This window comes from Sorex fumeus, unplaced genomic scaffold (assembly GCF_029834395.1).
Source record: "Sorex fumeus unplaced genomic scaffold, SorFum_2.1 ptg000003l, whole genome shotgun sequence".
NCBI lineage: Eukaryota > Metazoa > Chordata > Mammalia > Eulipotyphla > Soricidae > Sorex > Sorex fumeus.
The window spans coordinates 46,050,315-46,063,701 of NW_026606060.1; the positions used below are offsets into that span (position 1 = coordinate 46,050,315).

At 39.6% G+C, this 13,387-nt stretch overlaps 1 protein-coding gene across 1 annotated transcript in view; it reads left to right on the plus strand.

Moving 5' to 3' along the window:
* Positions 1-13,387, plus strand: part of APAF1 (apoptotic peptidase activating factor 1) — a 97,182-nt gene that overhangs the window by 48,815 nt on the left and 34,980 nt on the right. Inside the window, exons 16-18 of the mRNA XM_056114368.1 lie at positions 3,366-3,527; positions 6,638-6,766; positions 12,591-12,716. Coding sequence (XP_055970343.1) covers positions 3,366-3,527; positions 6,638-6,766; positions 12,591-12,716 — 417 coding nt within the window. The remainder of the gene's footprint in view (positions 1-3,365; positions 3,528-6,637; positions 6,767-12,590; positions 12,717-13,387) is intronic.

Below are 13,387 nucleotides of genomic sequence, written 5' to 3' on the forward strand. Positions count from 1 at the left end.
AACAGGTATAGATGGCCGTGTGCAAGGCAAATGCCCTACCTCGCTGTGCTATCTCTCCAATCCCCTTAAGTTCTATTTTTTTTAGACAAAGCATCTTATCACTTATCACTTTTCTTTCTGCCTTCTGACCTTTACAATTTTGTTGTAAGTTGTTCCTCTGTTCTCCTTGTGAATTATTCTTGGGGAGAATATTTTTCTTTCCTAGTGTTGCCTGTTTTTGGGAAGAGATGAAAATGAATGTATATGTTTCTTTCAATAACATCGTTGTCTATATTATCTATGCTTGAAAGGTGGCATAATCTCATTTTTTCTTTTTTTCCATAAAATATGTCTCTCTCTCTCATTTAGTGAGTAAATAGTATGTGCCAGAACACTGTGTGAGGCACTTGGGCTTTCAACACTTTAGAATTAGAAGTATATGTTTCTTGGCCTGAAGTCTGTAGAGGGTGCTCTGAGAGTGGTGGGGTTTCACCCGGAGATGTGCAGGAATCCAAGCCACACCCAGACTGAACATATTCTCCTTTCAGTGTTTTACTCCCCCAGTTTGTACCTTAGTTTATGCTGACCCCTGAGCCTTCACTCCACTTGACTGACCTCTCAGACCCTTGAGAGTAGTATCTATCTTTGATTCACGTATAGGGTCTCAGAGTGATTAGTTAAAAATATGTTAAAGATGATAAAGCTTTAGATAGACTTTCTCCAGATACAAGAGAATGAAAAGACTGAAATGGTCTTCAGAGACAGGATTTTGATTTCATGTGTGAGTAGCAGGATGTGTTTCTAGAGCACAGAGTCTGAGTAGCAGGGGACAGACGTGACTGCCCCTTGGTGAGAACTGCTGTGTGCTAGTGGCACCTTTCTCACTGTGCTGCTATTGAGCTGCTGTGCACAGAAACAGTGACACATAGGAAGCAGAGGTCCTGCAAAATGCTGTTGGTTAGCAACATTGCAAGGTCAGAGTCTTCTGTAGCTTTTCTCTTCTGAGAGAATGAAGTACTGTAAAATTATTTACTGTCTCAAAGAGCTCTGTAGTCTTCTAAGTGTTTTGAGGGTATTATATTGAAAAGCTTGCATTTCTTCTTTTTTTTTAAGATTTATTTATTTATTTTTTATTATAATTTATTTATTTATTGAATCACTGTGGGAAAAGTTACAGAGCTTTCGGGTTTAGGTCTCAGTCATGTAGATACCAAACACATTTCCCTTTACCAATACTCATTTTTAACCCCGAACCCCAATAGATCCCCACCTCCCACCCCTCCCAATTCTTGTGAGGCAGATGAGTTCTAGTTAATACTCTATCTACTTTGACTAGGTAGATTATTTCGATAGAAGATGCACAATTATTGTTTAGAGTTTACGACCCACCCCCCACAATCAGACATGCTGAAACAGCGTTGTGAAATGATTTGCTTTCTACAACTTGGTTTAAGAATAAAATGATGTTGCGCGGCCGCAATAGCGGCTGCGCGGTTTTGGATTTCTGCTATTTTACTTATTGACCCTGGAAGAATTTCTATTAAAAGTTAGCTAGTTAAGAGATTGGTTTCTGTGCCCTGGAGTCGTGGCCGTGCCGGAGAGCCACTCGTGGGGGGCAGCTGGTGACCTCGGTCGGGCGTGAAGGACGGCCCATTACGCCCCCCTTCCCATGAGGTCCCTGCCGCTCCCACCACCCCCGGCTCAAACCTGCTGTCCACAAGGCTCCCGTGCAGCCGCCATCTTTCTTTCCAGAGAGGAGCGGGCGTTGCATTTCTTTTTAAAGATTTGAGTTTTGTCTAAAGACCGATGCTTTTATTTATTTGTTTTTATTTTTTTGTTTTTTATTATTTTTTTTGCTTTTTGGATCACACCCAGCCGATGCCCAGGGGTTACTCCTGGCTCTGCACTCAGGAATCACTCCTGGCAGTGCTTGGGGGACCAAACTGGATGCTGGGAATCAAACCCGGGTCGGCCGCGTGCAAGGCAAATGCCCTACCGGCTGTGCTATTGCACCAGCCCCAAGACCAATGCTTTTAAAAAATGATTATTATTTTTGGTTTTTGAGCTACACCTAGCAGATGCCCAGGGATTACTCCTGACTCTGCTTAGGGATCGCTTCTGGCATTGCTGGAGGACCGTATGTGATGCCAGAGAGCAAACCTGGGTCAGCCATGTGTAAGGAAAGCATCCTGCTCACTGTGTCATCTCCCTGGCCCCTAAAACTGATATTTAAACCACACAAGGATGAGGGTGTCTTTGGGCCACAGGTACAGGACAGTATTAAACCCGCTTCTCATACGGAATTTCTTTATTCCATATATAGGAGTTGAAGTCAGGTTCAGATGCGGTAGTTTAGGCAGATGTAATGAGACTGGATTACCCATTTTCTTGCATCTAGGCAATGATTATTTTATTCATATTAAGAGGAAAACAGTATTCTCATATTCTCATGGATATGACTAAAGTGTCTAGTATTTATATTGGGAATTTTTTTTTCTCTTTAGCATTATGGAAGGAAGTCTTCTCTGCATTAACTAATTCATACAGGTGTTTCAAGGGGGGGGAGAGATCTTGGTTTTGTTCTTCTCTTTTTCTTTCTGTCTCTATAAGAGACAGGTGGTCTCTTTAAACTTGAGAGAAATTAGAAAGATGGGTGCCTGGCTAAATTTTTACCTGGTCCTCAGCATTGGAAGCTGGTTATTGCCTGAGCAGCAGGTTTCTGATGCTCATCCTTCTCCACCTTCAGTGGTCTGGACATGGCAACTATTCTGACTCTGAGTCAGGACCCTGAAGCCTCCTAGGAGTGAATCTTCTTGAGCACAAGTGACTTTCATGCTGCTCCTGCAACTGTGCTGGGGAGTGAGTGGGGGCTTTGTGCCCATCACTTCAGTTCCCGTTATTGTATAACCTGGTGTGTCCCCACCAAGCATACAAAAGGTCCTTGTTGTATTTTTTTTCAGGGGTTTCTTTATGTATTCTGCATGCTCTTTTCTCAGTTATTCCTTAGCTGGAGTTGAGTGTTCAGGCAAAGCAGCTTCACGCTTGGGACAGCAGAGGGCAGCAGTGACAAGTCATGAGTCTCTTCATTCTCTTCTCTTAAGTCTCCTTAACTGTCTGTAGCCTTCTCCACATTGTGCAAAGGTCTTTTTAAAAAATATTTTATTCTAAATCTGCATTCTAAATTTTGGGCATTCTTTTTTGTTTTCCTTTTTAGAAAGGTATTGAATGAACCAAGAGCAATAAATTTAAAAGTTAAAGTCATGAAAATACAAAAATCATTCATTAGATGAATTAAATAATTTTGATAACCAGGAGATAACCAGGAAGGTGTCTTTTGGGATTAAAGTAAACTTAATTTTTTTCCCCCGAATGTTTGCAATTTGAAGCTTTGGGACGTGAAATCAGCAAATGAGAGCAAAAGCATTAATGTGAAGCAGTTCTTCCTGAATTCACAAGGGCCTCAAGAAGACTTGGAGGTGATAGTGAAATGTTGTTCATGGTCAGCTGACGGTGCTAAAATCATGGTGGCAGCAAAAAATAAAATCTTTGTAAGTATTATATTTTATTTAATTTTGGTTTGGGTGCCACACCTGGCAATGTTTAGGGTTTATTCCTGGCTCTGCGCACTCAGGGATCACTCCTGGTGGACTGGGAGGACCATAAGAGATGCTATGGAATGACCCCACGTCTATCGCGTGCAAGGCAGACACCCTGTCCACTGTTCCATTTCTCAGGCCCCTAAGTATTTAAAAAAATCCAACTTAGGGACTGGAGATGTGGCTCAGGGAGGTAGCACCTGTCTTGCACATATGAGATTCTAAGTTTAATCCTCAGGACTGTAAAAAGTAAAATTTAGTTGAATTTAAAATAAAAACCAACTTTTGCAGATTTTTTACACTATATACAGTTAATTGATAAAACTAGATGAATTATTTTGGGCAGGATCCCTAGCTCATAGTTCTCAAAACTGCTCCAGGGAATGTTTGTGGGCTTTATGAGAAAAGATCTTGGTGTTCATTCAGGTTTGAGAAATCTTGTGTCTTGTTTTCTCTCAGTAGAGCTCTGCTCAGTGTATACTAACATATGTACTGTCTTAAGAAATTTTATAATACAGGGCTGGAGCTGTAGAACAGCAGGTAGGGCACTTGCCTTGCATGCAGCTGACCCAGGTACCTCTTGCAGTCCCCTGAGATTCACTAGGAGTGATCTCTGAGCAAAGAGCCAGGAATAAGCCCTGAGCACAGTCAGGTGTGGTCCCAAAACAAAAAAACAAAACAAAACAAAACAAAAAACAACAAAGAATTCTTACAATACAGAAGCTACATGTTTAGTCTACTGCTTTTCAAATGTACTTCAAACCTGGGATCCATTCTGCATCTGTTAAATACATTGTTTTAATACATTGATTCAAGTTATTTTCAAAGTGTTTTCTTACCCTAAAATTCTATAATTTCATGATTGCTAGTGACAAGTACTTGTCAATGACTGGAGAAGACTAAAATTTCAGTGACGTTAATGAGGAAGACATGCAAAGATACTAAATGTCAGGAAATGCCTTCCCTTTTTCCCCCTCTAAATATCATGGTAATTTATATTTGTTATATTTTAGTTCTTTCACATATAATTTCCTTAACAGTATGCAGGATATACAAAATTTTAATAACCCTATGATAATGAGAAAATAGATTCAAAGAATCAGAAAATTTCTACAGTTATACCATGATTTGGAGAGCCCAACTTTTGATTTATAATTCACTGATATTACATTCTATTATTTGCTTTAAAAGACTTGAATGAGAGATAATACAATTAAAATGTTTTAGCTTAATTGAGGTATAATTAACAGATAAAACTTAAGATACGATATGATTAAAGATAAAATTTTGAAATGTACGATATGATGGATTGATGACTTGCTATTCATATTTGTTGTAGAAGACACTTCCCACCTCCCCACCCTGGGAGTTAATTAAAATATCTCATCTCACATATTTACCTTTTTTGTTGTTTTTCCTTAGAACTTTTAGGTTACATAAATTTCACTTACACAAAGTTATAAACTATAGTCAGTGTTACACATTACATCCTCAGACATTGTTCATCTTGTAACTTGTATGTAGTTTTTACCAATCTCAGCTGATATAATCTTAAAGAAGAAAATTGAAATATTCCATATAGTTATATGGAAACTAAATGAGTTGGCCTGGAGAGATGGTGAAAAAAGGAAAATAATTTTACATTGTATAAAGTACCTTATTTTAAAAATCTGTAGATAAGCTCCATATTTTATCATGCTAAAATAAAGCTACTGTACGCTCATCCTTAACTATGTGTAATATTTAATTTCTTTTTCTTTTTAACCTTTAGGCCACATAGTGATGCTTGGGGGCCAGTCCAGCAATAGTTAGGGGATCTTGAGGTGCCTGGGATCAAACCTAAGTCTCCTGCATGCAAAACATGTATTCTGTCTAACCCTTTGAGCCATCTCTCTACTTAAAAAATTCAGTTACTTTCTCTTTGGTCTCTTCATTATTCTCTTACTTTTTTCCAGTTAGGCTAGTTTGTATTTTTTCCCCTATCCCACTCCTTTTAGTTAGCACACACTTATTATTTTGTTTTTGTACCTAGTAATTAGAAAAACTGTTTATTTCATATTTGTAATTTTCTATATCACTCAGCCAACTAATTTTTAAGCACGAATTTTCCTGGGAAGTATTTTCAGTATGATTTCTTGTCCTTTATTGTTGGTTCCTGATACTGTGCATCTTACCATCTGTGCGTTTACAGAATGTTTACATGGTTCCCACTGGAAGCTTTTCTTCCTGAAGACTTCCTGCCTCTTATATTGCTACACTGTGTATTATTAGAAATGATTTTTCATCATTTGTCAAAAACTTTAGAAGACTATATTCAGCATTAAAAAGTCTTTCAGAGATGGAAATGAAGAACATTGCCGTACTCAATAAATAGCTTTATTGGGGTTCCAAAATGGGAAAAAGATTCATTGTAATGGAATAATTCAGTAACTCAAAAGATAAATAAAAAGGATTGGCTGCTTTCATTTTGAAAAGTCTCTCTGTTCTATATGATTTCGATCTTCATTTATAAGTATGCATTTTCTCACAAAGGAGGGCTGCTCTGTTTGTTAATTTAGCTAATCTATTCTTCCATTCACAAAAGTGTTCTTTCTTTCCAGGTCATCATGAGAGATAATCTCTGATAAATTTTCCTCTATAGGAGTCAGGTTTTGAGATGAGCAGTCTTTTAAAAGTATTAATTAATTCTAATTAGGGCCAGAGAAATGGTATAGCAGGTAGAATGCTTGACTTGCATATAAATGACCCAGGTTTAATCCCTAGCATCACATATGGTTCATCAGACACTGCCAGGAGTGATTCTTGGGTGCAGAGCCAGGAGTAACCCTGAGCACTGCCAGTGTGCCCCACCTCCACCCCTCAAACCCAAAGTATATAATTTCTTATATCTTAATTTTGATATCAAATATAATTATGCCAGTTATCAGTAATTAGAGTCTTTCTTCAGAACAGATTTTTTTTCTTTGAGAGAGGGGATATTATTTTAGAAATTAGATGAAATTTTGCTGCAACTTTAAAAATGTTTCACTGTCATAGACATTTCTTTGTTTTTATGTTGGCAGCTTTTTGACATTCATACCAGCAGTTTGTTGGCGGAAGTCCATACAGGCCATAACAGCACCATCCAGTACTGTGACTTCTCCCCTCAGAATCATTTGGCGGTGGTGACTTTATCGCAGTACTGTGTGGAGGTGAGTGCTGTATTTACTCTGAAGTCAAGGTGTTCAGAAGTACAAGGGTGGCAAGCAGTGAACTGTGTATACCATTAACTGCTAGAAAAGTTTGCTTGATAAGTTGTATTATCTTCATAGTATAGTGACCTATAGCTTAGGATATTAAACTAAACTGGATGTTTCATTTTTTTAGCAGCTGTCGAAGACTTAATTTGATTTGACAGTGTTCCAGGGAGTGATGGTAGTACCATTCACCACGCTTTATTGAGTGGCGAGCATGATCCAGGGTCTAGGGAATATTGAAATTCATCATGATTTCTCAGGCAGAAACATGGCATCTGTTAAAAAACCACCCATGCAGATCCTTCTGTAAAGGAATTGATGAGAGATGAGTTTGATTCAGAATGTTTAGATTACTGAAAAAGGTAACATGGAAATTAGGATTAGTTAATCTAGAGTGTTAAGCATAAAATGACTATTAGATTTTATTTTAAATTTTACATCCTCTTGATAGAATTTTAATTTAGACTATACCTTTGTCTCTGGTGGAATCCCACCTAAAAATCACTTCTTTAATTTTTTTCAGTTAATGAATTTCTTGGTAATTTTTCCTCCAAAGGTAGATCAGTTTGTCCAAGCATTTATACTAAGAGTGGGTCTTAACCTTCAGTAATTTCAAACCATTTGTGATTACAGTTCAACAAGGTGGGTATGGATCTGTATCTAGAAATCAGGAAGTTTGTTTGGTTCACAGTCTCTTTTGAAAGGAAGCTTAACTACTACAAACATTTTTTCATCATTCTGTGCTTATTTCAATAGTTTTTGTTAGTTTGACAACCTTGCCCCTCACTATGAATAGGTGGAAGTAGAGTTGCAGAGTTATAGACCTTCAACATTAGACTCAGATGAGAGTATGGATGAGTTCTGGAAGCGTCTCCTAATTTTATGGGTAACAGTGCAATGGGTATTAATGAGCTTCCTTTTCAGGCAAGGGAGATAACTCAACAGATTTAGCTCAAACACTGTATCTGGAGGGCTGGGTTCTCTAAGACACTGTATGGAACCCAAGCACCCAGTGAGGAGTGACTTCTGAGCACCTCCAGATGTGCCTCCCTCCAAAAAAAAAATAGAACTTGCTTGCAAACATTCTTCCCATTAGAATGAAGGGCCATGTGTGTGAATGCGTTTTAGTCCCGTTTGAAGCAGAGGTAAGAGAAGGAGTGGTATGGGCGGCGTTTTCTTCAGCAGAGACCTTGAATCAAAAACTTAGATCTTCCAGGGAATCCTCTCTCTTACTTATAGTTCCTCAAGGTAATGTGATTGGAAATTTCCCCTTATTGGGGCCAGAATGATAGTACAGTGGGTAGGGTATTTGCCTTGCTTGTGGCTGACCTGGGTTCGATCCCTAGATGGACCCCCAGATCTGCCAGGGAAGCCAAGAGTGACTCCTGAGCATAGACCAAGAGTAATCCCTAAGCATCACAGGGTGTGCCTCACTCCCCCCCGCCCCTCACCCAAATCTCCAAATTCCCCTGTTCTTTGTTTTATCAGGATTTTTAGGAGTGAAGGAACAACCCTCTTTCAGCCTTTTCTTTTCAGCCTCCTGTAATTTAGAGTGTAATCAGAAGAACCCAGGCACATATGGTCATATGGTATTTCATTAGACTGGAATATATCTGAGCAAGTTACAGCGGAACTTAGGACAAAATATAACCAGGCTGGTGCAGGCACGAGCAATTATAATTAGCACAAATAAAAAGAGAGTTATGTACTTGTATAATTAGTACATTCATTTATTGTAGGATTTTTTGCAGTTACTTGAAATGAGAATTAGATAACAGTGGAAAGTAATTTGAAATTGGGAGCTAGTTTTGTTCCTCCTGTTTATTTTTTAGGTTAATTTCGTTGTTTTTTTTTTAAGTAGATAAAACATTCACATGATTCCATATCAACTTTTATGTTTTTCAGTCTCTTTCATTCCTATGCCTTCTCATTTAAAAATTTATTTTAAATTTATTACTATTCTTTGGTGGAAATTTCAGTTTCTCACCCTTTATCTCCAAGTCTTGCCACCTCCCATTATCAATACTTATTGAACATTTACAGTATACCAGGCACAATAGAAAATAATGTCCTTCTCTTGAGCTTACATTCTAAATGGGAAAAAAAAGTACACTTTTTAAAAAATGTTATTATTTTTTTTAATGTAGGAGTACTGCTATTTATTCGCTGATTAGCGGATTGAATTGGGCATGAACTCCACCTTACTTTTTTTTTCATAATTTTATTTATTTTTTCTTCTTATATTTATTTATTGAATCACTGCCCAGCAAGCTACCGAGAGTATTTGATATGCCAAACACAGTAACAACAAAGTCTCCAATGGAGACGTTACTGGGCCCGCTCGAGCAAATCGACGATCAACGGGAGGGCCTTGACCTTTACCTTATTGAATCACTGTGGGGAAAGTTACAAAGATTTCAGGTTTAAGTCTCGATCATACAATCATCAAACACCTTTCCCTTCACCAGTACTCATTTTTCACCACCAAGATCCCCAATATACCCCCCTCCCACCCTTCCCAATGCCTGTGAGACAGATGATTTCTACTTAACTCTTCTCTACATTGATTACATTCATTATTTTGACAAAAGATGCACCATTATTGTTTAGAATTTCCCCCCCAACAATCAGAATTGCTGACAGGGCATTGTGAAATACTTTGTTTTCTATAGCTGGTATGAGAATCATATAATGTCATATAATGATTTTGGATTTCTGCAAAGAGCCAGATCATTACCAGATTGGTTTCTGTGCATCTGGTGTTATGGCTCTGCCGGAGAGCCACTCATGAGGGGCAACTCGTGACCTCGGTAGGGCGTGAAGGACGAGCTGGTAGCGCCCCCCTTCCCATGAGACTGCAGTTGCTGTCACTTGGCTTTCCTTTAAGTTCTGAGGCAGCGGCCACCTTGCTGCCAGGGTGGTGGGGGCGGGAAGAAGGCGGAAGGGAGCAACACCCTTTCCCTCCCAGAAGACATGGCCCCGTAGTTGAACGCATGGTCCATTCACTTTTCTGCCACAAGCTGTCGGGCTCTGAACTAAGTCCTTTGGCCTCTGGAGCCATGGCCGTGCCAGCGAGCCGCTCGTGGGGGGCAACTCGTGACCTCAGTACGGCATGAGGGACGAGACAAATGTTATTTTTGATTGGTGTTTTCTTCAAGGTACTTAGGAGACAGTAGGATGAGCTTTGGGAATAATTTAGCCCCATCATTATTTCAAGAGGAAGGGGGTGGGGGCAGTTAAAGGCAGACAGTGACAGACCACTCAGAAGTGGCAGTTTCCAGGGAGATAAACACAATCTTATCAATTAAGGAGAGCTTTGCTGCAGTAATAAAGTAAAGTAAAGGCCCTCCCGTTGATCGTCGATTTGCTCGAGCGGGCCCAGTAACGTCTCCATTGGAGACTTTGTTGTTACTGTGTCTGGCATATCGAATACTCTCGGTAGCTTGCCGGGCTCTCCGAGAGGGGCGGAGGAATCGAACTCGGGTCGGCCATGTTGGCCACTTATAAGGCGAACGCCCTACCCGCTGTGCTATCGCTCCAGCTGCAGTAATAGGTTGAGGAAATAGTTTGTGGGATGCAAGCAAAAAAAAGCAAGATATCCTTAGACATTGAGTGGAGCCAGAAAGATCTTGTAGAATTTTTTTTTTTTCAAGTACGTGGCCACCAAGTAGTAATGGTTGGCAACAAGACAAAGGATGAAAAAGGTAACCTGTGCACCGAATGAATAGAGGCAAAATTGAAGGCAGGCACTTTTCTTTTTTCTCTTTCTTTCTGGCTCTCTCTCTTTTTCCTTTTGGGCATATTGGTTTGCAGTACAGGTACTGAAAGGTTTCCTCCACCAAGTATCTATTGTAGTCTCTGTTGGTTTTTGAAGCATTGAGGATCAAAACCTTTTCCAAAAGAGACAGTACATCATTGCAGATATCTCCTAGCTCAGTCTCAGTTTTCTCTGTGTTCTCAAGCCATCTGTTGCTTTTTCTCAGCACCTTCCTTCTTTTGCTCAGTACTGGAGATGACCCTCCAAGATGACCTATGAGATCCTCACAACACTTTTATGAGCAAATGAGACAAGATTCCTTGCCTTATTGGATAATTCAGCTCCTTGCTCAGTTACAGACTTTGTTCAGGCTGCTATGTCATCATATGTCATCATGCAGAGCTTAGCATGCTCTGCCAGTTTGGCCTTCTGCCCCTGCTCATTTTCATTCATGACTGGATGTTGTTCTGTGTCCGGAGTGGGCGGCGATGGATGACTTGGGCACAGCAGTTTGAGGCAGAGGTGTGGGGGGCAAGGTTCCCTTTCCTTTTATTTTTTTTTAACTATTTTTTGGTTTGTTTTGTTTTAGGGCCATACTTGGTGGTGCCCAGAGGTTACCTCTGCCTTTGCACTTAGGAATTACTCCTGGTGGGCTAGGGGGATGTGGATGCCAGGACTCAAACCCAGTTTGGCCATATGCAAGGCAGACACCCTATCTGCTGTACTGTCACTCCAGCCCCACTAAAAATGTTGTTTTTTAATTAAAAGTTTAAAATAAAGAAAAATGTTCTAAACAGAAAAGACAAAAAAATTATAAGGTGAAATCCCAAGAAATAATTCCCCAAACCATTCCCTCCCTTTCTTTTTTAAAATAAAACTTGAGGTGTAATCAGCATATAACATTATATTTTAAATGCACAAACATTCAGTATTTGTATATATTGTGGAATGATCATCACAGTAGTTTCAATTAACTTATTTTTACCACACATTAACACAAACATTTATTTATTTTTGCTTTTTGGGTCACACCTGGCGATGCTCAGGGGTTACTCCTGGCTCTGCACTCAGGAATTACTCCTGGCGGTGCTTGGGGGACCATATGGGATGCTGGGAATCGAACTTGGCTTGTGCAAGGCAGACGCCCTACCCTCTGTGCTATTGCTCCAGCCCCCACAAATATTTATTTTTGTGATGAGAACTTTTAAGGCCTTTCTCTTAGCAGCTTCGAAAGATGCAGTATTAACTACAGTTAGCATTACATACCAATGACTTACATTCACACATATACTCTCCTAATATCCAAAGACTAGTCTCCAGAAGGGAGTATTTAACTCATTTTTTATAATTTAATTTATTTTTAAAAAATTTAGTCACCATGGATTAAAAAATTATTGATGATTGGGCTTCAGGCAATACAATATTCAAATACCAATGTTCCAGTGGGCTGGAGTGGAAGCACAGCGGGTAGGGCATTTGCCTTGCACGCAGCCGACCCAGGTTCAATTCCTCCGCCCTTCTCAGAAAGCCCGACAAACTACTGAGAGTATCTTGCCCGCACAGCAAAGCCTGGCAAGCTACCTGTGGCATGTTCTATATGCCAAAAAGAGTAACAAGTCTCACAGTTTGTTGTGAGATATTACTGGTGCCAGCCTGATCAAATAGATAGATGAATAAGGAGAGAACAGTGCTACAGTGATACAGTGTTCCAATACCAGTTCCTCCACCAGTGTCCATTTCTCTCTACCAAGGTTAACTAAATTTTATTGCTGTAAATATTTCATTATATGATCAGTATAGTTAAGTTGGTTTTGTTGATGATCATTTAGATTGTTTACAGTTCTTTGCTATTAAAAATAATTCAATTAATAGTAACTGTACAAATCATTTTGTATTTTTGCTAGTGTGTTTTTACTGTGTTCATAGAAGTTGAATTGCTTAGTCATTCTTATTGTTCAGTATCCATAGTATATTCACAATATTTATGAATGTGATTTCCTATATGGTCTGTTTATTCTGTAGTTGTGGAATATGGAATCCTGCTTAAAAGTGGCTGATTGCAGAGGACATTTAAGTTGGGTTCATTGTGTGATGTTTTCTCCTGACGGATCATCGTTTTTGACATCTTCTGATGACCAAACAATCAGGGTGAGAAATATTGACATTTTTATTTTATACATTTACAGCGGTAGGGCGTTTGCCTTGCACGCAGCCAACATGGCCGACCCGAGTTCGATTCCTCCACCCCTCTCGGAGAGCCCGGCAAGCTACCGAGAGTATCTCGCCCGGACGGCAGAGCCTGGCAAGCTCCCCGTGACGTATTCGATATGCCAAACACAGTAACAACAAGTCTCATGATGGAGACGTTACTGGGCCCGCTCGAGCAAATCGACGATCAACAGGAGGGCCTTTACCTTTACCTTTACTTAGAGTAAACTCAGCCTCATCTAAAAAGAAATTTGATGAACAATATTAGGGTAAATAGGAAGATAGGTCTTATACTTCCCTTTTAAAATGTATTATGTTTTATGTTTTATTTCTCAGTGTAGTTTTTTGAGGGGCGGTCCACATCTGAAATGCTCAGGGGTTACTCCTGGCTCTGCACTCAGGAATATCTCTGGTGCTGCTTGGCATTCCATATATGGGATACCAGGGATTGAACCTGGGTTGACTGGGTGCAACGCAGGTGCCCTACCCACTGCACTGTCACTCTGGCCTCTCACAGTAATTTGTATTGTTTGTTTTGAAAAACCGCTGAAAATACTACAAAAATGTATCCTTAGAGGAAAGAAGGTGAAATTGTTGTATTTCACCCAGTG